At 44.4% G+C, this 26185-nt stretch overlaps 1 protein-coding gene across 1 annotated transcript in view; it reads right to left on the minus strand.

Annotated features, from left to right (window-relative positions):
- LOC144824453 (protein spinster homolog 3-like) overlaps nucleotides 1–26185 on the minus strand; it is a 340991-nt gene that overhangs the window by 248977 nt on the left and 65829 nt on the right. Inside the window, exons 4-6 of the mRNA XM_078683551.1 lie at nucleotides 24488–24639; nucleotides 23232–23298; nucleotides 21685–21827 (exon numbers count right to left, since the gene is read on the minus strand). Of these exons, the coding sequence (XP_078539677.1) occupies nucleotides 21685–21827; nucleotides 23232–23298; nucleotides 24488–24639 (362 nt within the window). The remainder of the gene's footprint in view (nucleotides 1–21684; nucleotides 21828–23231; nucleotides 23299–24487; nucleotides 24640–26185) is intronic.

The following is a 26185-nucleotide window of genomic DNA, read 5'->3' on the forward strand; positions in this document are numbered from 1 at the left end:
AACCACCCACTGACGCGTCTGTATAACACTAAGCTGGCTAAAATGCTAGCTGTGGACCTTCTACCTTTTTCTTTTGTAGAAGCGGTAGGTTTTCTTGAATTAGTTGCAACGCTCTGCCCTAAATGGAAGGTTCCGAGCCGGTTCTATTTTGCCAGAGTTGCGGTTCCAGCACTACATGAAGATGTGCTGCAGGCGATTGGGGCAGCTTTGCAGAAGAGTGCTGTTCACACAATACATCTGACAACAGACATGTGGACCAGTGGCCCAGGCGATGATTACATGTGCATCACTGCACACTGGGTCTCTTTTTCAGGTGTTATAGCAAAGCTAAACGCAGGTGTTGACCCGGACCAAGTTTTCAAAGCTGCTCGGAAACATGCAACACTAGCCATGTTTGCCTTGGAGAAAAGTCACACAGCAGAAAACCTTTTGGAAGAGTTTGACAAAAAGGTGTTGTCAATGCTATCCCCCCTAAAACGCAAGATTGGTTATGTTTCCACGGATAATGGCGCCAATGTAGTTAAGGCCATGTCACAGGGTCACCATGTTAGAGTGCCGTGTTTGGCGCACTGTATCAACCTGGTAGTTCAAAAATTCTTGAGTGATAAAGAGAGTCCAGCGTTCGAGGTAATGGCCACCTGCCGCAAAATGTGCAACCATTTCAGCCATTCTTTTAAGGCCCGGAAGCATCTGCGGAGACTGCTACTTCAACGTGGAATGCCAGTGAAAGCACTCATCCAGGAGGTGGCAACACGTTGGAACTCAACCTTCTACATGCTTGAGCGTCTGCATGAGCAGTATACGGTACTCGATCACTATTTCTTGACAGAGGCTACATCTCAGAAGGAGGACCTGCGGATGAGTAAGGCGCAATGGGCCATAGTTAAAAGCCTGACAGACATGCTTCGTCCTTTTGAGTTCTTCACGCGTGCAGTCAGCCAGGAGGACTGTAATTTGGGAAAAGCTATCCCATTGTTGTGCATACTGGAGCACCAACTGATGGCGGTTTCTTCTGAGTTTGAAAAAGATGAAAAAAAAAAAAACCATTTCATTTTGTCTGAGAAATTATTACATCGCCTACGTGGTGATGAACGTCTTAAAAACATCAACTCAGATCAGCATTACATTTGTGCTACTATTCTGGATCCACGCTACAAAAAGGCGCTGGCAGACAACGCATTCTTTCCTTTCGCTGATGCAGATGTTCAAAAGTACAAACATTGGTTAGCCTGGTCAGCCAAGAGGTTTGAAAAAGAACGGCAGGTTATTGAAGGAGAAGCCAGTACATCAGCATCAGCATCAGCAGGCCATCCGCAGTCACAAGAATCCACTTCTGCACCTGTGGCTGGGGCACAAGTGACCTCTCAGCCGTTAAAGACACCGGCAACTGGATCATCTGCACCACACACAATGACAACACTAACAGTGGCTGGGGAGGAGGATTGGCTAAGTTTGATGGGGTATGGTTCTCTAAAAAATGTCACAGGCACAGCAAAAAGTAAGCAAAGTGGAGGAACAGTTGATGACCTTGAGTCGATGGTGCAGGACTATCTGAATGACTCAACAGTGGTCTTTCTTAATGAGGAGCCATTGCAGTATTGGCATGGCAAAAAACAATTGTGGCCACAGCTCTACAACCTGGCTATAAACTATTTGTCTTGCCCACTCGCAAGTGTGTCTTCTGAACGTGTTTTCAGTGCTGCTGGTGGCATTGTAACTGCCAAACGGAGCCGCCTATCGCCCAAAAATGTGGAGCGGCTGACAATGATCAAGATGAATCAGCACCTCATACCACCAGATTACAAAGTGCGAGAAAGCACGCCACATGAAGACGATGAGGACAGCAACGTAGATGAGGGGATTTTTTCTCTGTTCGGTGCCACTGACCTCATCCAGCCTGAATTCGCAGAGTATGATGACGAAATCTTGTTCTTATTCCCTGACACCGAGCCCTGAAAATGAGACAATCAATCAAGAACTTTCTTTTTCGTCCTTATTCACTTTTATTCCTGTGTGCTTTGTGTCTCTCTTTCTTTGTTTTGCACAGTTAATTTAATTCAAACTTTAATCACCTAATCCCAAAAACAAGACCATCATCAGAACTGTCTTCACTTGTTTGCTTATTGATTTGAAGGTGCCGCAGTCTACATTCCTCAGGTTCACAAGTTCTGAAGAACATGCTCCTCTATCCTCCTCCTCCAGACTGCGATTTCCCTCCAAGCAGAGTGCTGGATTACGCACAATGAAGAAAGACTCAGCACTTGTGGGGGTGTTGTACTTCTTTGCGGGTGAGTTGACGGTTTTGGGCCCATTGCTGTGAAGCTCTAATAATGGACAAAAGTGTTTTGGACCAAATATGAGGTGGAAATTTCTTGCCGTTTTTGCTGACTTGCTTGCCTTTGAGGTGCTCTTTGGCGGGGTTCCGGGGGTTTGTGTGTAATTTTTGGTGTCTGTCGAAGCACTGCTGCGACAGTCTAATCTTGATTGCATTTGCTTTTCAGGAAATCCGTGGTGGAAAACAGGAGTTATGATGATTGATGATGACCTAGCTGCACAGCGCGTTACTTTGGACCGAAGGCCGAGAGATATTGTAAGTATGAGATTTAGCTTTTTCGCTGTTTGGGGGTGTTGTCGGGTGTTTTTTTGCGGGTGGGTTGGCGCCGGCGGGTCTTGCCTGGGGCATTCCTGGGAAGGTCTAATACCGGATACAAGTGTTTTGGACAAAATCCATAAGGAACAGCCTTTTTTTTGCCATTTCTTCAGACATCTTGCTCAATGTAGCGTTTTGGGGGGCTTCCTGCTGTTCGTGGGTGGGTTGCGGCCGGGGTCTCTGTCGAAGCACTGCTGCGACAGTCTAATCTTGATTGCATTTGCTTTTCAGGAAATCCGTGGTGGAAAACAGGAGTTATGATGATTGATGATGACCTAGCTGCACAGCGCGTTACTTTGGACCGAAGGCCGAGAGATATTGTAAGTATGAGATTTAGCTTTTTCGCTGTTTGGGGGTGTTGTCGGGTGTTTTTTTGCAGGTGGGTTGGCGCCGGCGGGTCTTGCCTGGGGCATTCCTGGGAAGGTCTAATACCGGATACAAGTGTTTTGGACAAAATCCATAAGGAACAGCCTTTTTTTTGCCATTTCTTCAGACATCTTGTTCAATGTAGCGTTTTGGGGGGCTTCCTGCTGTTCGTGGGTGGGTTGCGGCCGGGGTCTCTGTCGAAGCACTGCTGCGACAGTCTAATCTTGATTGCATTTGCTTTTCAGGAAATCCGTGGTGGAAAACAGGAGTTATGATGATTGATGATGATGACGACCTAGCTGCACAGCGCCGCGTTTGGACCGAAGGCCGAGAGACATTGTAAGTATGAGATTTAGCTTTTTCGCTGTTTGGTGGTGTTGTGTCGCGTGTTTTTTTGCGGGTGGGTTGGCGGGTCTTGCCTGGGGCATTCCTGGGAAGGTCTAATACCGGCTAGAAGTTTGTTGGACAAAATCCATAAGGAAACACCAGTTTTTGCACTTTTTGTAAGTTAGGGTTCGTTAGGGTTAGCCCTAGCAGCAGGATTGCATGTGTTTAGGGGGGTTCTATTGCAACGCGGTTCTGTTGTTGTAGAGCACTGTTGGAGCGATGCTGGCTATGGATACTTTTGCTTGCAGGCAAGTGGTTTGAATACAATCCACGGTCTGTATTTGGGTCTACTGTTACTTTCAAAGTACGTTTTGTAACCATTTTTCTGCTAGGCATCGTTTTTGGAGATATGATTGGGTTCTTCTACATTTTTGCGACTGGCTTTAGTAAGGGTCTTGGTGGGAGCATTGCTGGGAAGGTCAAATTTTGTTCTAAAACACAGTAGTACACCCACCTTGAGGGGAAAGATCCGCTATAATATTTTGGCCATACTTATTGATCCTTAAAAAGGTGACTCAGACAGAGCACGCAATTTCAAAAATATTGTACTGTCTATTAGGGAAATCAAAGTGTGACTTTTTGAACCACACAGCGTACATACCTTTTATTTATTTATCAGTGGTATTGTAATAGCACTTCCTGTTTTCCGTTCAATAATTACAGGCCGGGTTTCAGTCAACATCCGCCAGGCAGGCAGTGGACAGGGTGTCTCTTCTGTCAGTGGTCACCACCACATTGATGGACGAAGCGTCAGCTGGAATGGAGGAGTGCCGCCAATAAGAGGAATTGTTTGCTGCATGCAACTTACTTACCAATTTCAACAGGACAACTCCAACAACATACGCAATACAGATACAGTATCCATTGTTGTCTTTTATTCTATGAGTGTGACTGCATGTGCTTACCTTTACTTTGTAACCAAAGATTGTCTGTAAACTCTGTATCTTCAATTATTGTTTGTCCATGCTCTGCTTTTTTTTTCTTCTCTCAACAAAACCTACCCAAAAAGAAACCCCCATTCCCATCCATTTTACAAACCCTAACCCTCTTCCCCCGGGCTGTGTTGTTTTGCTTGATGTCTGACTAAAATGACATCAATAATTCCACACACTTGCTGGGGAGGATAAGGTGATAGCAGCAACAGGCTGGTGAAGGAATACGAGGATATCTTCTAGACTTACTCAGCTTCAGTACTATATCTTCTAGTAGTAGTAGCCAATGTCAAATAAATTCAACGCAAGTACTAGTTATACTTGCAATACTTTACCATTTGTTAGGCTACATTATGGCACTGTTCTAGTGTACTGTCACCTGCTATTTTCTCGATCGTACCGTAACCGTTGTAATGCTACAGTAAGGAGTACAAACAAGGTTTCGTTTTCTTTTTTTCCATAGGCATGCAACTGCCACTGTGTCACACCACTAGTAACACCGCAATGAGGAAATGTCACCCGCCCAGGAATGACAACGTTAATCCCCATTTCACCTGGAGCCAGCCCTGGGCCTAGCCCTAATTTCTAACACAAATTACAGGTAAGATAAGCGTTTGGTGGGAGGTAGTATAATGGAGTATTATTTCGGAGTAGACAAGAGATTGACGGTTGTACTACTAAAGTCCTACGACTGTTCAGGAAAACAAAGTTACTGTTACACCCCGCCCCCCACCCACCAGACTGAAAAGCAGTAAAAAACAGGTATGGTCAGATAAAGTAGTTGAAAAATATATTTATTTATCCCTAACAAAATAATCTCCCTCACCCACCCTAACCCCAACGATTGTCTCTGAAACGTCCCAAAACGATCCCAACTCCCAAATCCCACCCCCCAAAAGTCTATAAAAAAAGGGCAAGGGACACTCCACTACTGGAGGGTGCTGGTGCTGGTGCATGATGCGGCATGGGCATCATACTCCTTGCGGAGGGTGGCAAGCTCGGAGCGGAGGCCCTTAACCAAGGTCTTATACCTCAGGACCTCCTGCTCCAGGTTGGACATGCGGACTCGTAGGCGGTGTTGGCGTTCCTTGCAGCTCCTGTGGGGGGCAGCTGGTATTTCGGGTGCTTGGCGGTGGCGGTCGGCTTTCTTAGCCCGGCTCGGTCCCGCTGGTTTAGTCACGGAGGAGGATGCAGTGGTCACAGTCGAAGATGTTGCCCCGCTCGACTGCGTGTCCTCCTCCTCCTCCAGGGCCACCAGCCGCCGATACTCGGCGACTGTGGCCTCCAGCCTCCGTTGCCGGGCCAATCTAGCCTGCTCCCTCCTTGTTGTTGATTTGGAAGGAGCAACTATATGAAGAAAGAAAGACATAGTCTGTAACCAATGCTCCTTATTAATAACACAAAGTGATTGAGCCGAAAGTTGGGTCACAGAGTACAAGTAGCAAATTGAAAGCACAGTACATAACTATTGAGGACAGTATCTATGTAACCCTCCCACTTCTGCATCCTTGCTCTAACAGTAGTGGTAGTTTAATGAACTAATTCTACGACCACTATGGACTTCCATTACAGTCGACTATGACAGTACACCAGTCTTATTCTTCTTCTTCTCTCTTGTTTAGGGAAATGGGTACGTTATCTTATGCAAGCCGGCAGAATGACATGGACACAGCACAGTGAAGTTGCACCCGAGAAAAAAAGTTGCACACCATGATGATGGAGACAGACTTGCGTTACTGTACCGGTCCAGTACATGCAGGTGGTGAAGCTATTACTTTTCTATTACGGGTGGCACTGAGAATACTCTGTTACAAGGGCTACTGCTTAATTAATTTACCTTTCACCCTACAGTGCAAATGAGTACTAGAAAAGGAAACTGAAGAAGCTAACTAATTTGATTATCTATCACTTCACATGGGACGTATTTAATGACAGATGAGATGACTTTAGGTGCTTTGCTTAATATTGAGTGAACACAGTGATACACCCACACATGAATGACGTACTACAAGTAAACTAAAGTTATTAAGAGAGGTACGGAGTGTCCACCGTAATAACCAGATATATGCTGTGAATGCAAACGCAATACAAAGTACTGCTACTATTCATGGTAGTATTGGACACATTTACAATTTCTTTTCCTTGCCTTCCCTGCACTGGGACGGACGTGCGGGTGCGGTGGTACATGCTCTTCAAGGTAACACTTACTTCACCTGGCGACCATCTACTCTCTCTAGATACACATTTGCTATGTAAGAGTCAGAGAATACCATGCTCCAGGCATCCATTCATTCAAAGTATACGCACACATACAGTTTCTGTTTCACCCACCCAGGCTGCTGTCCTTCCACCCATCCTTGCTTCATCATTGACCCAGCCATGCACCATACCATATTCTTTCCTTCCCAGCCACCTCTGGGTCCAAGCAAACACATATCGTTCTTCTTTGCCAGCCATCATACAAGTTCGCGTCCCACTTACTTACACCCTTCTTTCGCTTTTCGTTCATCCCATCCATCACGTTCGTCTAAGAACTTATTGGGATTCTTCTCACCAAAAACTTCACAGCTAAGTCGAAGTACATTTCGAGGAGGCTACTACCTGGTTGATTTGCAATTGTAATACACCCGTGCAGAAAGCACACTATGCAGTCTTCAATCTCAATAAGTAAGGAATATATAGCTTACCTGTTTCCGCCACCACCGTTTGATCCCCCACAGGAACGGCCACCAGCTCTTCTACCGCCGCATCCTCCCCAGAGGCCTCCGAGTCCAAGTCCAACACATCAGCCACCTCCGCGCTGGCCCCGTCACCAGATGTTACACCTACAAAGTACATTTAAGAAAGTTAGAATACACCACTCACTACTATATAATATTTGGTCTAGGAGAAATGTTAAAAAAACAGAATACAATGTAATAATTTGTGACTGTCTACTCCATAGTAAAAATGTCCCATTTTCCAGGGAAGGCTGTTGTCTTGCTGCACTTTTATGCACAACTGATGAATGCTTGCTTTTGATTTTTAACACGCACCACTTTTTCTCCTAACAGACAGAAGCTTGACTCCTGAGTCCTAAGAACACGACCAGGATCAAGTTCAAAGTAGGTGAGAGTTCGGCTCGACCACAAGAAATGTGTCCAATTAATCGTCAGCACTAACCACTTTTCCGTTTACAGTTAAATAGTTTTATGACAAAGTAGATTTCAATAAATGTGTTTACTTTTAATAAAGCTTTTACACTTAAATAGACTCTGTGGTTTTTGTTCCTCTAGACTAGAGTGGATGAGCTAAAGGTTTTGGAATTTTTGCAAGCATGAGTGCCTCTGACACTTCTTGACTGTGCTGTGACTCCGTACTACTCTCTTGTCCTGCGTACGATAATCTAGAGATCATTGGGGATCTATAATCGGTGACTTCGGGAGCTGAATGACTCTGCCACACTATCTAGTCAGTAAGGAGACAGTGCATAGAGGTATTGCTGAATATAATGGGAGTCCAATGGAATTGCCAAATGTCCAATCTTAGTTAGCTACACAGACAGACTAATAAGAATAGTCTAGTAATACCACAGGGAGTCATATTCGAGGCAGGATAAGAATTTATATCCAGTCTACAAGAAGATCAAAGACGATTTAGAAAAAATCGAATGAGGAACGCTAGGAAAAAATAGGTACTGTTTAGTAAAATGTAAACTTACTGGGGCCAGCAAAGGAGCCCTCGCCTGCCCGATCCTGGCCTGCATCCTCAGCACCCTCCTCCTGTGTCCTCTTGCCCTTGGGGGGAGCTGATGTACAACATGAAAGAAAGAAAAACCATAAAACATGGATGAGATTTTTCAACCAAATCAAACATTTCAAAAGAACAATAACAACATATTTTGGAAAAATAGCAAATAGATAGACAACTATTCCACGGGATCTATCTCATGTGGTATACTACGTTATTCGTATTGCCTGATTTGCGGAACGTTGACTTAGAAAGTTCCTATGTAACTCAATAAACAGACTACTAAAGAGGTTTGCCTAGGCCTGGCACTGCAGGCAGTAGTGCGCAACACGTGACAGACAAAGTCCATCCTGCTTGCAGATCAGTGAATACTCAAACTATCAATCCACCCGCCACCACCGCCACTATTTCTTCTGATAGCCATGTGACTGTCTAAAGGAAGGACACTGGACTTCAGTCTGTTGGGGCTGATTTATAAGTCCCTTGCGGAAGTTGCGGCTGATTTTCCTCCATTGTTGCGTGCCTTTTCTGACGCAGCGGCAGAACAAAAGACTCGCCATGGTGTTGGTGCGGCGTATATATTAAAAAAAAAAACACATATGGGCATATGGGCGATGCATCACGTTGTAAAGCCCTGCGCCATCAGGGGGCGTTCCGGCGCAAGGGAGGGCGTACCTGCGCAGGAACGAATCCTAAAAGTGGCTGAGGGAAATCTACAAGATGTCAATCAGTCATTTTTATGACAATGATGCATGACTCAAACCCTGCGCGCTTGAAGCCGACGTACGGCTTGATGCAGCATTGGGGAGATAGGGTACCCCAGAGCATTGCTGGAGCTGCGCCATCGTTGGCACGCAACTCCAGCAATGCGCTGCCTTTACGGCACAGATGCGTAAGGCTTCTGTGACGTTTTGGGCCAATGGGTGGTGGTGGCATGGCACACAATTACTGCCGCATCCCTGCTACTTTGCAGGGATGCGCCGGTAATTGAAAATATGACCCTTACTGTCTAGCATTACGCAGTTCTTTTCTTTACAGTACACTGATACATAATTTCTCAGGCCAATGAAATGCTTCTGAACACAACATACAAAACAAAGAAGCATAGTAGCAAGCAAGGCTACTGAGAAGGAGAGCAGTGCACCTGAAAATGAAATGCATAGAAGATTTTGAAATATAATTTACCTCAATGTAATCGGCAGCATTATTGCTCTTGGTAAAGAACAAAGATTTGCAAATAACAGAGCAGGATAAAACAGAGTAGTAAATGTACTACTACTACTACTCACCAAGCCCGGGGACCTCTACGCCGAGCGCGTCCAGCAAGTCCCGCTCCCGGTCCATGACATCGGTCCAGCGGTGGGTGGCCTGGTTATATGTGCGCCGGACCCCAGAGATCTTGTACATGGCCCGGCACACCTTCTCCCACCGCTGGCGGCGCTCCCGGATGCCATAGCCGGTCGCGATCTTGCCGCCTCCCAGGATCGTCTTGGGGAGGCGGCGCTGGACATGGAAGATCAGTGCCGCCACTTCCTCCGCGCTGAAGATCTCCCTCGGGACCACTTGCTCCCCCCTTAAACGCCCGCACGGGAGCCGGGCACGGGGTGCGGGACCCTTCCCCTTCTCAGGGTGCTTCCCGGCTCCCTTTACCATGGTCTGGGCAGAAATAAACTTAAATGATAAAGAAGAAATAGAATAGTGAAGAAGAAAAGAAAAGAGTTTAAAAAAGTAGTTTAAAAGTAACTAAAAGCTGCAGAAAACACAAAAATATAGAGCTAGAAAAATAGAGGGTTAGATAAGAAGTGAAATTAGATCAAAAAAACTTCAAACAAGCAAAGGATGGCAGAGATTGAGAGAGGATAGAGAAAGCATGCCCAGAACCATAGCAATGAATGAGAAACAAGATGGCCGCGCCCGTTCACGACCGCGTGGGTAAGTTCGCGCGAGATTTTCCTTGCGAGTACGCGCGAACTTGTACTCGCGAGCAGCACACTTTGCGAGATTACACATAGCGGGCGGAAACGGAATTACGTCACGCCAACAAGATGGCCGCGCCCGTGTACGACCGATAGGGTAACTTGGCAAACGAATAGCTAGAAGCGCCTCGCGAACACGCGCAAGATCATGCAAATATACACGTCGCAACAAAAACAATTTTGTATTCGCACGTATTCGCGGCTTCCGAAATCGATCTCGCACGGATTCGCGCCCCAAATAACGCGCGAAATTGCAAAAAAAACGATTTTAGCTAAAATGAAAGCAATGAGCAGGTGCAAAAGTTCAAACTTAACATTAGTAACATTCAAGGTAGTGCTTCCTGATGGGCCCCTCCAGAGTTTGCAACAATTCTATGACCCTGCTATGACCCAAACAGCAGGCTCATAGAATAGCACCATAAAGGTCCTGTAAAAAAAAAATTTCACTGCAACAAAAAGCAAATTACAGATAAGGAAGGAAGCAGGTGCCAGCCAGACTGGAACTTTCAAAATTACTGACACATTAATGAAACACAAATTAATTGATGGCAGTTGAAGAAGGGCAGGTGTGCTAGCTTTTTTCAACCACCATAATCTACAGTAATAAATAAACCTAATAGGTGCCTGTGAGGATGTACTAGAGGGTGGCATGGGTGTCCCAGAGGGTGGCAGTGGTGAAACAGAGGGTGCTGTGAACCTGTGATGATAAACCAGACGTAGAAACAACATAGTCGCGGCCGTTGCAAGCCGAAAAGTAAGTTCGCAATTGCGAACTTGTCCCAAAATCGGCGCGAACACGCGCCAACACAAAAAACGGAAAAATCCGCAAGTCCGCTAGAGTTCGCGGATCTTCGCGGATTGCGAATCCGTAAATACGCAAGTTCGCGGATTGCCAATCCGCAAAATCCGCCCATGCTTAGTCATGTCTACAAGCCGTGCAGAACTTCTAGATCCTAACTAAGGGGTCCATTAGGAAGGCGGACGGATCGCCACCGCCATTCAGGCGGTGGCGATCCGTCCGCCATCCTTGCCCGTCCGCCACCTTTCTTCCCCCCGCCATATTACAATGGCGGGGGGACCGTGGCAGAGGGGAAGACCGTCTGCCGCTTTTCCGCCGCGACCGCGGCGGAAAAGGCCTGATATGGTGGCAGTGTCTATCAGACACCGTCAGCCATATTAGGATGGCCTGGTAAGAATGCCTTTCCGTGGCGGCAATGCCGCCACGAAAAGGCATACGGTTCCTGCTTTGGGTGCCCGTTGCGGGCCCCCAGGGTGAAGGCGGTGGGCGTGGGGGGTGCACATGGGGGGTACCTATGGTACCCCCCTGCGTTTCACAGCACAACATGGCAGGCACCGTGCGGTGCCTGTCATGTTGTGCTGTGAAACGCACAACAAGCATTTTTCACATTGCGGCGGCCGGTGCTTTAAGCACTCTCCGCCGCAATATTAAAAATGCGGGATGCACCCGCCACTGTGGCGGGTGCATCCTAATTGGGGGCACGGTTCCTCCGCCCTTGTGGCGGACGGTACCTGCCCCCGACAGGATGGCGGACGGACTTTGTCCATCCGCCATCCTAATGGACCCCTAAAGTCCTTCGTTTCGCACAATGGACAGGACTGCAAGCCACTGCTGACATAAAAACACAAACTCGGCTAGACACAAAAGCTTTGTGTCTGTTTGTGAGAGCCTCAGACTGCTGAGAAATGCTATGAATCCATGTATTTGATTCAAGATCATTTATAAGCGGTGATTTAGGCGTTCATGATAAGTGATTTTGTTTAAGTATATTGTATTATCTGAAAAGGTGAGTTTTAAAGAGGTTTATGGCAGTTCTTCTGTTGAAAAGAATCTCACTCTAGAATCATAGAGAGAAGAGGCCTGTCTTTTATGTTTGCAGTTTTTATTTTCTCATCTTCTAGTGTCAGACTGTCAGTCTGTGGTGGTTATTTTCCTGGCCATGTAAGCCAGGATGCCATTGGTGGTAGTCTTTTATGAGATGCAGTATATCTTGAAGATGATTAATGCTTCGAGGGTGAGCAGTGTAGTTACGTCAAGCTTGCGGTGATGCAGAGGAACTTCTTCAGGACTTTTGTGAGATATGGTGCAGAGTGTCGCTTGCCTTACAATGAGCTAAGGTGGTGTCAAAGAGACTGAAGAACAGTGTAACACACCTCCATCGAGGCGTGAAAGGAATGTCTGACAAAATATCGAGATTCACAATATCGACGTACAAAAATATCGGAGCAAAAATATCGAGGACAATAATATCGGGATCCTATCTTCATAAAGGTAAGTACAAATATATCGAAAAAATAATATCGTAGTACAAAAATATCGAAATTAAGCATATCGTTTTTTAAAATGTATTAATAATAATGTAAAAATAATGTTAAAATACATATAATTTAACAAATATTAATAAAAACATTAAAACATAATTAAATAATTAAAAGTAATACATATACATTTAAAATAAATTAAAAATTTAATAATTTAATGTAATTGTATTTCTTTTAATTTCATTTAATTGATTTAAATTAAATTTAAATTAATTTTATTTTTACCCTTTACGCCTGTACCCCAAAAACCCAAAACTGACCCTGAACCCTAAAAATACCCCTGTACCCCAAAAACCCAAAACTGACCCTGAACCCTAAAAATACCCCTTTACCCAAAAACTGAAAACTGACCCTGAACCCTATAAATACCCCTTTACCCAAGAACTGAAAACTGACCCTGAACCCTAAAAATACCCCTTTACCCAAAAACAGAAAACTGACCCTGAACCCTAAAAATACCCCTTTACCCAAAAACTGAAAACTGACCCTGAACCCTAAAAATACCCCTTTACCCAAAAACTGAAAACTGACCCTGAACCCTAAAAATACCCCTTTACCCAAAAACTGAAAACTGACCCTGAACCCCAAAAATATCCCTTTACCCAAGAACTGAAAAGTGACCCTGAACCCTAAAAATACCCCTTTACCCAAAAACTGAAAACTGACCCTGAACCCTAAAAATACCCCTTTACCGAAGAACTGAAAACTGACCCTGAACCCCAAAAATATCCCTTTACCCAAGAACTGAAAACTGACCCTGAACCCTAAAAATACTCCTTTACCCAAAATTAATTAACATTATTTAATTACCAATTAATTATTAATTAACAATAACAATAAAGTAAATATATTAGCACATTAGCTATAATTAATTTAATTTACTAATTAATATTAATTATTCCCAAATAATTAATTAACAATAAAACAATTATATATATTAAAAAATTAATCTAATTAATGTAATTAACTAATTAATAATAATTAATTCCCAATTAATTATTAATTAAAAATATGTACAAAATTATATTAATTAATTAACTAATTAATAATAATTAATTACCAATTAATTATTAAATAAAAATATGTACAAATTTATATTAATTAATTAACTAATTACTATTAATTAATTACCAATTAATTATTAATGAAAAATATGTACAAATTTATATTAATTAATTAACTAATTAATATTAATTAATTACCAATTAATTATTAATTAAAAATATGTACAAACATATATTAATTAATTAATTATTATTAAATTACTTCCCACCCTATTCCCCTATAAACACACAACCCGCTCTAATACTAAAACGCAAAATGTTAACAAAATGACTAATTTTCAAACATACATTTCTAAACATATTTAGCAAACATATAAACAACAAAATAAAATACATAACACTAAACAACTAAATTTCGATATTACTAACATACATACCTTAATCTCGATATTCTGTCTGTCGATATTATGGCACATCGATATACTGTACCATCGATATTAAAACATCGATATTATTGCATATCGATATTTTATTTTCGATATTTTGTCTGTGTACCGCGTGAAAGTACTACTTCTTGGATTGCTATTCTGAAGTAAGATTCAGAGAGGAAGGGTTTCACTTTCTTAAGGAGGGAGAGCTGGAATCATGTTGTTTTGGATTTTGCAATGTGTTCTTTGAAGGAGAGGGCAGTGATTTAGTGTTGCTTCTCAGCTGGGGTCGGAAACTTAGGGAAGTCAATTTGTTTGTTTCTTGCTTTTGGGAAACAGGACGAATTCTGTCTTTTTTGGGATTATTGTTCTTGCTACTCCTTTTATTTATCCATTTTAGTCTACTCCCTTTATCTTATTTGGGGTTATATCTAAGGGCTAATAGAATCAGTTTTTCTGTACGTATTTTTGCCATGGTTTAGTGTTTTCAAAGTAATTGCTTGGACATAACTTTCACAAAATGATTGTCATAACTGCACAAGCATAAAGAACGTTGTCGCAGACATACCATTCTCCGTGGGACACTCCACAAACTCACCAAAAGTACGCACATGGGACACAATATGGAGTCAACAAAAAGACTCACAAAGAAGCACAACTATTGACATATTCAAAAATTGAGAAGAAGCACATGGAATAAATCACACTTGTTAACAGTCTTCACTGGAAGCATCAACGGAGGGTACAGATTCAGTGATCGTAGACTCTAGTTCAGGAAAGGCTGTAAGACATTCCTCTTTGGGGGCACACCATCGTTGAGACTAGCCACAACGAGAATAAAGCACTATGGACCACCCACAATACTTTCTAATACCATCCACATGCACAGGTCCAGGTTTGGTGGAAAATCACATGAGACAGCTGGCGCATTCTGAACCAGGAGTATGAGAACATACAAACTGACAGATCACACCAACAACTAAGACCAGGCAGAAGGTCCGAAGATCATTTATGCCTATGATGTTTCTTCCAATTTTACCCATATGCAGTAATCCTAGATGCCCTTCTGTCCCACTGATAGCAGGTGCTTCGACAGGGATTTTTACAATAAGAATTCTTTCAAGATGGTATGTTTGACATGGGTGCAAAGATAATTTCACCCTTCTTTGGAGCCTATGACTCACATCTTTCCATTCCCAGGCCAATGGCTTGTTGAGAGGTTCAAAAACCCATAAAGACACATTTGTGGACCTTAAGGAGCCCCTTGAAAGAAATGGGATACTCTATTACCCTCGTCTGGTGTCTGCCTGCAGTCAAATAACTTAGAAAGGAGTGGAATTCAGTATCTTTGAGCTTAATTTGCCACACTGTAAAATGTCTTCTCTAAGAGAAATGGAAGAGAAAGTAACCATCAAATACTGTTACATTATGTGATGGATGATTTGCTATGCCTCAAGTTCAAAACGAGCCATGTAGAATATTTTCATCTATATGCAATCTAGTCCAGAACTGAACAGAAGTAAGTAAGTATCAAAAACAGAAGTCACTGATTAAAAACCTTAGGTCTCTGTCCATTTGCCTGACAACCAACGGGTGTTTTAAAAGGACACTCACCCACTAGAAGTTTCCAGTTGGCATGCCTCATCATTGAGTCCTCGCCTGGATACCGTTGGCATATCTGGATGGGCTCTACCTAGACCACGATGGGAACACTTTTATTTGGGCGCAAGGATCTGAGAATATTAAAATGCCTGCAGGTTGCATCTTGCCCAAAGATAGGTGCCCCCTTGGTGCTCAAGGTAGAGTGGACTCAATGAGGAAGCATCCAAAATTTGGGTGAGAGTCATTTTAAAATATCCTTTGGGTGTCCTTGCTGACAAACGGACAGAGATCTGAGATTTTCATTGAGTGGCTTCTATTTGATACTTACAAACTTCAGCAATATGAAATGACCCACCACATCTCTTCTCTCTTACCTGTATTGGAAGAGTATAGATCGGGCCGTGAGGGTTGGGTGATTGAGCACGGCAAGCTTTTGGACAAATGCCTGGACCCATGTACAGTGCAACAAAAGTTCAGTGGGGAGAATCCCTTATTGACCTAAACTCTCACTTAGTCCCACTGTGCAAACTCATATAGTCTTTCATATTAATGAAAGAAACCCCTCTGCAGCCATGCAGTAAGCTTATTACTCCTAGTGGCAGCTGGAAATAAGGAAGGTGAACTGCTGCTATATGAGAATAATAAAGAGGACGAGTGGAGCGAGTGCATCCCTTTGTCACACAATACAGCAGAAGGCCGTTGCCAATTACCACTGAAGGTGTGTGACCTGCCGAAAGAAAGCTACTCAATACCGAGAGCAGATGAGGTATGGACATCCAAACCCTAGTCACCAGCTGACTCGACTACAGCAATGCACTTTACACAGGAATTACCACCCAACTCCTGAAGAGATTTCAGACTAAACAGAACTCAGCTGCCAGACACATCGTCAACCTCCTCAAACAGACCCAAATCTCCCCCACCTCAGAAACCTCCACTGGCTTCCCACCCGGAAAAGAGGCCAATTCAAGTTATTGGTACACGCCTCCAAGGCCCTCCATGACCTCGGACCGGCCTGCATCAACCCCCACCTGAGCTACCACAATCCCCTCCAGACACCTGTTGTTGGAAAACGAGGCAGAATCTGTGAGACCTGCACAAATAACATGACTACATTTGTCCTTCACTGAAAATCAAACACTCAATTGTAGCGCCTGACTCTCAGAGGGTAGCGTTGCTGAGCAGTCTGAAGCTTACTCAAGTGAGGTGGTGTGGGCTAGTAATCGTCATTTGCAGGTGCGCAAAAATAACACTCAATAATTGATTGTCAAGTCTGTACTTTGCTTTATAAAAGTAAGAGTACATTTATTAAACACACACACTACTCAATACTATGCACAAATTAACAAATATACATAAGCTGTTGGAATTACTTTGTGGCATTGCATAACATCTCCAGCTCTCCCGCAAGGGAGGGGAGGAGGTCTAGTACCCCCACTCCCATGTAGGCACATCATCTTGCCCCCAATGCAGTTAGTCGATCATAGCCTGGAACAAGGGCCCTGCGCACTGGCACCATCCCAGTGGCGACCCACCCCAGTACTTCCACCAGCATTTAAAATAGGTAAACCTGCCTTGGTGACACACAACCCTGACCGAGCATTTCCCACTGACCATAAGGTATGCACCTCTGTATCTTACGGACTAGCAGTCTGGGTTCTTCACCTAATCGCAGCAGCAAGAATAGATGTTTAAGCATCACTTTAGAGTGACAGTACTCATAACATTATAATATCATTAGAATGCATTGCAATTACTTAAAGGCATCACAGATAAAATCACAGGTTTAAGTAAATACAGTCAGACACCCTAGCAGGAATGTCTAGCCACTTAAATCAACTCTGCTTATGACTCCACCTTAATCATGTTATTCACATTAGACACATAAACTCCAGTCCCTCTATAAAGAATAACATTATTAAAAGTATTTGTGGTGCAATTACACCTCTTTACCTCCAGGGGATGCCTTCTTCCAGACATAAACCACCTCAGCCCTTCACTTCATGAAGCACTGTTTAATCACCCTCAGCTGAAGAACTAAAGTTCCAGCTCAGAAGGTTTAAAAAATGCATGCTGAGCCCTTGAGGGGCTATTCTCTCCAACACCCAAGACACTTAGGGAGGGACTTCCAGGTTCATGCTGGGTGAGACTGCGCCTTTCAAGCAGCTCCCCCTGAACCTTTTCACTAATGTGGTGGTGACACATGATGTTTTGACCTTGCAGGGCCTGCAAGGCATTATCGGAAGGCATGCATATATGATTAGCGGCTTCCCCGCTGAGTTGGGAAAAGCGTGATCCTCCGGCTGTCTGCTTCGCCGCATTCAGCTCTTCGGTGGGCGGCCCGGTCCCACCCAGACCCCCAGGGTATACTTCACAGCTCGGGGAGCCCACCCCCGGCTGCTCCTCTCCCGGTGAGTGCTTGCTGCCACGCGGAGAGCCCACCCCCCGCCGCTATTAGTCCTGCGGGGCCCGGTCCCACCCAGGCGCCCGCTTTGCTGCATCCTCTTTTCCTTCGGGGGTTCCAGTCCCACCCGGGACCCCCGCATTGCCGCCTCGTTGCAGGGCAGCCCGTGAGCCCACTCCCGGCTGCCCCTGCCAGCTCCCCGATGGGCCAGCACTCTCGCGTGCTGCCACGGGAGCCGGCCGCTCTGACTTGGTTTGCCCGCTCCACGCCGGATCCCGCTGTTCAGGCAGGGCCACGGGGGACCGTGAGAGCACTCCCCCTCTTTTTCCTCACAGGGCCCGGAGATGGGGTCCCGACCCCAGGCACTCCGTCTTGGGGAGCGCGACGGCGCTCCCCAACCTCGGCCCTTCTTCGGGGGTCAGGGTCGGCTCCTGGCCCCCTCGCGCACACCTACACGGGGAGCGCGACGGCACTCCCCGGCTTGGCTTCGGGGCCCTGGGATAGGGTCCTGGGCCCCTCCTCCTCCTCTGCATGGGGTTGCGCGATGGCGCGCCCCATCGCCATTTTTGTCAGGGGCCAGGGTGGGCTACTGGCACCCCGTGGGGGCATAGTCATGGGGAGCGTGACGGCGCGCCTCGGCTTTCGTCCTCACGTGGGGTACGACGGCGCTCCCCCACCTCCATCTTCGATGGGGGCCTGGGTGGGCTCCTGGTCCCCATTCAGGGCACCTTCACACAGCGCTCCCCGGCTTTACTTCTCCTTGAGGGCAGCCCCCGGGACCTGACCCACCTCGGTGGCATGTCTGAGACCCACGGCGTGGCCCCACGTGCTTCGTCGTCGGTCTTCTTAGGAGTTAAAGGTTGCTTACCTTCCGGGGGCCATATCTCAGCCCCTGGGAGTCCAATCTGCCCAATGTTTGCGTCTTCTTGCTCCTGGTGGGGTCCCCCAGCCACTGGGAGCACTTTGCCCTCCAGGTCTCCAAGAGGGGGCATTCTGCAGAAAGCGATCTGCACTGGCTCCCTGTGCCTCTCTTCTCCCTGCGCAGAGGCCCCTGCTTCTGCGCACCGGTCCTGGGCACTTCTTCTGGTGCTGTTAGGGACCTGGGTGACAGTCAGGGGGTCTCTCCTTCCAACTGCCCATTGCCAGGCTCCAGCACCTTCTGCCTCAGCAGACCACACCCCAGGGAGAGCTTCTCTTCCGGTGAAAGTACTTTTTAAAAGTTGAGTAGGGGGCTGGCAGGAAGTCTCTGTGTGTCCTATCAAACAGCGATACATCACTTCCTGCCCCTGCTCCCTCCTTTTGTCCAGCCTCTGGGTTTGTTCAAAATGGCGGCGTCCTGTGTCTCTGGCCACATGGCCTCTGAAACCCAACTCCTTCCCTCTTCACTGCCTTCACTGTGGTTCAGCTTGGTGCCTGGCACCCAGCTACAGCAGTTGATGGATTGGCTTGTAGCTCCACCTATCTTTTCTCCTTGAAGGGAAGATCTTTGCTCTGGTAAGAAAGGTTATTAATCTAACCTGCCAGGGTGAGACCCAAGTCAGGGACTCAGAGAAATATTACATTTCTGGACGACCCAAAAGCAGTACAAATAGGACTTTGGACTCTGCAGAATACTTATTTTCACATCCGCTACACGGGACTTTAGTGCATGTCTGGAATCTGTAGGCCTTGTGGAAGTTACTCTAGCCTTGGGTTCCACCTCCCCATAAGGGAATAATGAAGTGAAAAATATAGCAAAACACACTGACTTTCCCTGGCATGTTTCCTTTCAGTGTATAAAGCCGATTCCATATCACCACCCAACTCTGCATAAGTCCTGCCACACCATTCACTCTGTCGCTGCTCCTGGACTGCGCACGCTAGGAATCTCCCATGCGCAGCCCCTACCCGTGTGCACACGCATGTACACATGTGTCTGCATGCAACCAGCGGGGTGCCCCATACTCCAGCGGCATGGACAAGCCTGGGGGACATCAGTAAAATCCCCAGGGAGTCTCGTACATCCTGAGTTCACTGTGGGAGAGTCCCAGTTTGTGAGGTTCCCCCACAGTAAAAGCTCAACAATTATGTGCTCAAACCGCAAAAAATCCGGGCGGCCCATATTGCCAGAACCACCTTCTAATACATGTGCTCCTCTTCCCTTGCCCTTGCTCACATCCCGCAGCAGTCAAATCAACACCAGAGGACGCTTCTTATCCTACCTCGCCGCCAAATCCTGGAATGTCCTTCCCTCCCAATTTCGAACAGCACCCTCTCTCTTGGACTTTAGAAAGGGGCTCAAGACCTGGGTCTTTGACTGATCACAGCAGGATCCTAGCACCTGGATACCCTCACATGTGATCAGCCGCTCTCTACAAATCCCGACTGATTGATTGAAGTCAATACCATTAGTCTGAAGAAAGCTCCAGTCATCTATGTGAGGATGGGAAGTAACTATTAACCATGAGAAGTACTTGTGCACTGGACAAAGTACTCCCTAGTTCTGTGTTTCTGCCCAAGGGATAAAGATCCGTGGTTTGTCATTGGTCAAACATGGATGACATTGATCCTAATTGAGCTTTTAATCAGTATGGCTCCCTTTTCTACAGATTTGATTAATATCTTTGTAGCACACAAAAGTATCATTCCTTGTGCCAACCTCTATTAGCTAGGAAACTGATCAGACAGTTTGGTGCTTTCATGACAGTATCCTGAGGTATACCGCATGGCATTGACTCCTTAGAATAAATAATTACCTAATCCATTAGTGCTTGTCTTATAAAACGTTGCCCCCCCTTTATGTTTTCAGAATATAAATTGTGCATGTACCACATAAGTGTACTCTGTCAACCCCATCCCTTATTACTTCAAATATTGGCCTTTCTACACTGGTGACTCTTTAAGCCCTGTAAGTCCTGTAAACATCATATCTCTTAAATCACACTTTGATTATTTGTGGCAGACTGACCTACACTGGTGGTGTAGACTAACATAAAATTATTCCATACATGCTTGAAACACTTTAGCCCCGGTGAAGATCTTGTATATTTGCCCAACTGGAATCAAAACACTCTGCAACTTCAATTTGTCAAAATGCAGTTGAATATATTTATGTGACTTTAAACCTCAATAATGGTGTATTTTGATGTTTGTTTACAGCATCAAAAACGTCAAATTGTAACAGTGTGACCTTTATACACATCAGCCATCTTTAAACATGTTATTCAACGTGATAATCTGTGTTAGTTTATGAATATATTGTTTGATACCCGAATAATGTAACACTCTTTTCTGCTGTCTATCCATACATTTTGGGATGCTTTGGATTTCGCCTTTTAGTTTGCTGAAAGGTCAGTAATCTGTTTTAGCCCACTTAGGCCACAAAGCAGGTGAGCAAAAATACAACCTCTTCAGACCAAAACACAGCCATTGTCTACTGTAAAGCTGTCTCTTCCCCCACAGATGAGACCCGTTGCAGGCTTCAATGGGTACTACAGGAATTTAGTTATGGAACCATTATGGCATAATTTATAAAACTATGATCAAATAAGAAAATCATGGCTTTCAGTTGAATCCCTGACTGCCAGAATCCCTTTAATCCCTTTGGAGAAGCAATTTGCTGAGCACTGTGGCTATGTGGCTTTAGAAGAAAAGATTAACTGTTTTATTCTCATTTTTGGAATGCCAAGTGGTTGCCATTGTGCAGTAAACAGATGCCCTACAGATATTAGTAATGTGGAAAGGGAGGTGAGAACCCACTTAACAAGATTGCCTGGTTCTTCAAATTGAAATATAGAAGCATCCTTCATATTAAAAGAGTAAGAGTAAAATGCTTAATCAAGATGCCTTCATATTTCTAAAAATACTGCATTTGTACTGCCACCTACTTCCTACACAGGCTTTTGACGTCTTCACACCATGGTGTCCTGGCTGCACTTTGACCAGCTCCTTGCTCGGCCGCCCCTCGTGCAGGATCAGGAACGACTAGAACAAGAAGAACCAGCGCCAGTGCGGCCATGCACGGAGTGACCTATGGATTCAAGAATGGAAGGATTAGTGGCCGGTGCCCATCGACTCTGTGCCAAAGCAATGAATCAACATGCCTTGACCAACCAACCTATGAAGAAGCCTTTATGTACATCACCAAGGAGAGGCAAAATAACAGGACACTTCTGAGGCGTTTTTTTGCATTTCATGCCTATAAGTATTCATAACACAGTTGCTTATTTGATTAGCAGTATTTAACCCCTTGCCTGCGCTGAACGTTCCGCGCTAGTGCGGAACGGTCTATTGTGCTGGCGGGGCCACGACGTTCAACGGACGTGCGCAGCACTACCGAGGTAGTGCATGCGACGTCCGCGGTACGTCGGCAGCAGCAATGGGGTTAAAGGGGTGATTTAGTGTTCAGCGGAAAGGGTATTCCATCACAAATGCAACAGAGTACCCAGTCCACCAAACTGATGGTCTGCTGATAGTCCACCTTAGAGATAGGTGGACTATCGGCTTCCCTTTGGCAGAGCCCCCTTTGACCTCATGGACAGAAAGCTACCTCCGACGGCTCGATAAAATAGGAGTTGTCGAGAAAAGCTATCACAATTATCACATTATTTAGCGTGGACGGTCTGATGTTTTGGTGAGGGATATAAAGAAATAGTGACCCCACACTCTTTTTCTTTTTATAACTTGGGAGTTTACTTTTGAAAAACAAACAGTGTTAAAAGTTTGGTGGACAGGGGTCAAAAAATGTCATTCAGATCTAGTCAGAAAATGACGCTTAGTTTTACTGTCCTGCAACTATACCATAAACTATTTTATTGTCCTGTGGCTGGCTATTTTTTGGGTGGTCTTTGAAAGACCCAATGGCTAGAACAGTACTGGTAGCTGCTTGGTTGTGTTGATACAGATAGCCATGCTTCCACATGGATCTTATAGAGAGTCAAGAGAAATTTATGAGTTGGGTAATGAACAGGGCTCAAGTCATGACTAGAGCTGATTACTTTAAGGTTTGTTTCAAACTACACACAAAAACGCAATAAGCAAAGGTAGAGATCCTCTATGCAAAATCGTCTTTTGGCTTTTTCACGATCATTTTGCACATGAGTGTAATTTAACATGCCATTTCCAGTATGCCATGGTTTTGCAGTAGCTGTAAAAAAAGGACATCTATTTTCAGTACCAGTCAACACTGGTATAAGAATAACTGTGCTCGGGGATAGGCAAAGGGTAATAATGAAACTTTGCAAACTATATTAAGGACAATACTAGGAACTACACATAACTTTGCTTCCCTATCAAAAAGAATGCACCTTACTAAAGTTTGATGGTTTGAGTTACTTAGAATGTGAGCAGGAAGGGGTGGACGGTCATGGAGGAGGACAAAAAATAAAATTCTATTTTTTGTACATACAAAGTACATTTTAGAAATAGTACTTACTCTGAGTGCCCAGTGCCAGTCTCCAGTAGCCTGTGTCACACTGGATCCTAAAATATATCCCAGTCCGCTGTAAGAAAGAATGAAGATACAACTGTTTTAAATTGTTCCACCTCTCAACCTTCTAGCAGAAAACAAATTATACAAATTGATTTCTCCAGATTTCTATCAATTTGTGACTTGTCTAGAGGGCAACGGTGATCTATTCTTACTCCATGATGTTCAACTTGTACATGTAGCCACTTGGAGTACAATCAGCCATTAAAACTTTACTATCCACAAATACACAGACAACACCTGTCTCTATTAAAATGTCCTTCACTTTGGAATTCTTAAGCTTACATCCTACCTGAACATCATTAGAAACTGGTCTGTATACAGCAGATCTAAAACTCAACCCAACAAAAGCTAAGTTTTCACTTATAAATGGAAGAACCACTGAACTCGTTGTTCGAGAGTAGCTAGGCATTAGGAAAGTTATATGACTTTCCCCCGTCTTTCATCCTTTGCTACATCCTTGTTTTTTTTTATTGACCCCTCTCTGTCCCTCAAGGAACTTTCAGGTCTTCTCCACCTGCCTGCAACATAACCTGTATTACACATCATGCAATTGTTGGAGAAGACAATGGTTTAAAAAGCTTAACATAAAACACGATAATTGTTCTATCCTCAAAGGATGAAAATCAGATTACTGCAATTCATAGTCTCTCAGAAAATCCGAAAAAATACATTTTGAATTTCTGTGAAATTGAGGATATGCAATCAACTTAGTTTAAGATGTTGTCCCCCTCGTAATTTTGCAAGTAACTCCTTCAGAGTAAAAACATATTTAGCCAGGGATTTGACATTGAAAACCCTTCTGAATTCAACCACAATTTTCCAGCTTAAATTACTGCATAAAAGAAACCCCTTCCAACCGTCTATGACCTTCTGAACACTTCAGAATCTCATCTTGTGACACATTTATGAAAGCAATGCACTAATCACCACTCACCCAACAACACCGATCAAAGCTGTTCTTCAAACTGTGACTCAACTAACAACTAACCAAAGAACATCTCCTCTACCTTGGAATGATGCACTGGTGAGCTCTCATTACCATAATCCACTTTAATCCTTGGGTGTAATACACTCACTATTTATCTATTATTTCATATGTTACACTCTAAGCAGTCTAATCCCTCTGGGTGATGCACAACTAAACACAGATAAACAAATACATGCAGCAGTTACATACAGTAAATTAATGACTATAGTACCTTCCAGCTGGGATGAAAATATAGAAGACTCCTAGTATCCAGGTCCTTTTGTCTTTTACAAACAGATCTCCAATGATGGTCGGTGCTATGGTGGAGTAGCTGGCCGCACCGGCACCAACCAGGCCTCTCGTAAGAAAGAAGAGCCAATAATGCTGTAAAAAGGGAGATATGATTGCGAGGGTCACTAAACTGGATGTAATCACTTTATACTCCTTGTAGACTTTTGTGTCCAAAAATAGCTAGGTTGAACGGTCAAGGAGGAGGTAGTAGGTTTGGAATTCAGACACAGAGCTTTTGCTTTAAAAAGGTAAGGTCTTTATTTACTTGTAGAAAATGTATAGCTGTTAAAATGATGGCTAAAAGACAAGAACCAAACCAGAAGTTTCAAGCACCTTCTGGGGCCGAGATATAACTCTATACAATTTTATAACACTTAGGTATGACAAATGAAATAGCAAGTGGCCCTGCAATCACTCAGTAGTGTCCATGAGCACTGCCATCCAGGCACCCATAATCTCAACATGAGTCATCGCTCTCAAAAGGAAGGTAGGGGCCCTACTCTTCATGGACAATGTAGGGTTCTCTTCTCATGGGGTTAGGCCATCCGTGCACCGCGGATGATTTTGAACCCTCTGCCTCTGCTCTATAAAGCCTACATGGTGCTTTGTTCTCTGGGACTCCAACATAACCCACCAGTACCACAAGAGATGCTTCTACAGAAACCTCTGTTTCATTCTTGCCGTAGAGATAAACACCACACTTTCTACCATAAGACACCCAGACGTTCACACCCTTCTCAGCTCCTACCGCACAAGTACAAATTACATGTTTATTTCTTTTGAATTTGTTTTCTCCTGAGGGACAAATGTGCAAACTTTATGAGGAGCCCTTCCTTATAGAGGAAGAAATCAGCTGACCACCTGTGTGTGATCTGTTTGGTGTATAGGAGCATATACACATCTGAAGGCAGTCGAAAACATGTCTATTTCCAAGACAAATGCACCACCCACCTCCCAGCAACAGAACCCAGAAAAAAGTTGCACCCTCAAATGCTATCCTCAGCTTACAACTATGTATTGCAAACAACCCAACCTGCAAACTGGTTTCGATATGCAGGTAAGCTAAGGAGGACTGGCCTATGGTTGCCATTATATAGTTATGTTCTTGAATAAATAACAGTTATGGCCCACAAAAATACTGAAGCATAATATGCAGTGCTCAGCAGAAAATTAAATTATAATGTTCACCTCTTAAATTCACATCAGGCATATCTGCTTTAAGGGTTGTCCATCACCAGCACTTAACAGCCAAAGAAACAGACATCACCAAATGAGCAGGCATGAAATAAATGAAGAGATCTGTCAAAGAATACTGCACAACGCAAATTACTTTAATATAGTTCACCACAGCAGGTCCTAAATATCTATACAATCTGACCACTTCTTTACATCTCACAAAGACACTTAGATATGGGATGATAAGAAACATTCCCATCCCAACAGATGTGTCTAATCCTTTGTCCTTCCAGCCATGCCAGCTCAGGCCCAAAACTATACACAAAATATCAGATTCGACAGCCCAGAGTAGTAACCAGCTAAGCAGACTATATCATATGAAATACTATAAAGGGACCTGCAGAGCTGCTCACAGCTCTGCAGGTCCCTTTATCCCTTTTATACTGAAAAACATAAAATTGTG

This window comes from Lissotriton helveticus, chromosome 3_1 (assembly GCF_964261635.1).
Source record: "Lissotriton helveticus chromosome 3_1, aLisHel1.1, whole genome shotgun sequence".
Lineage (NCBI taxonomy): Eukaryota > Metazoa > Chordata > Amphibia > Caudata > Salamandridae > Lissotriton > Lissotriton helveticus.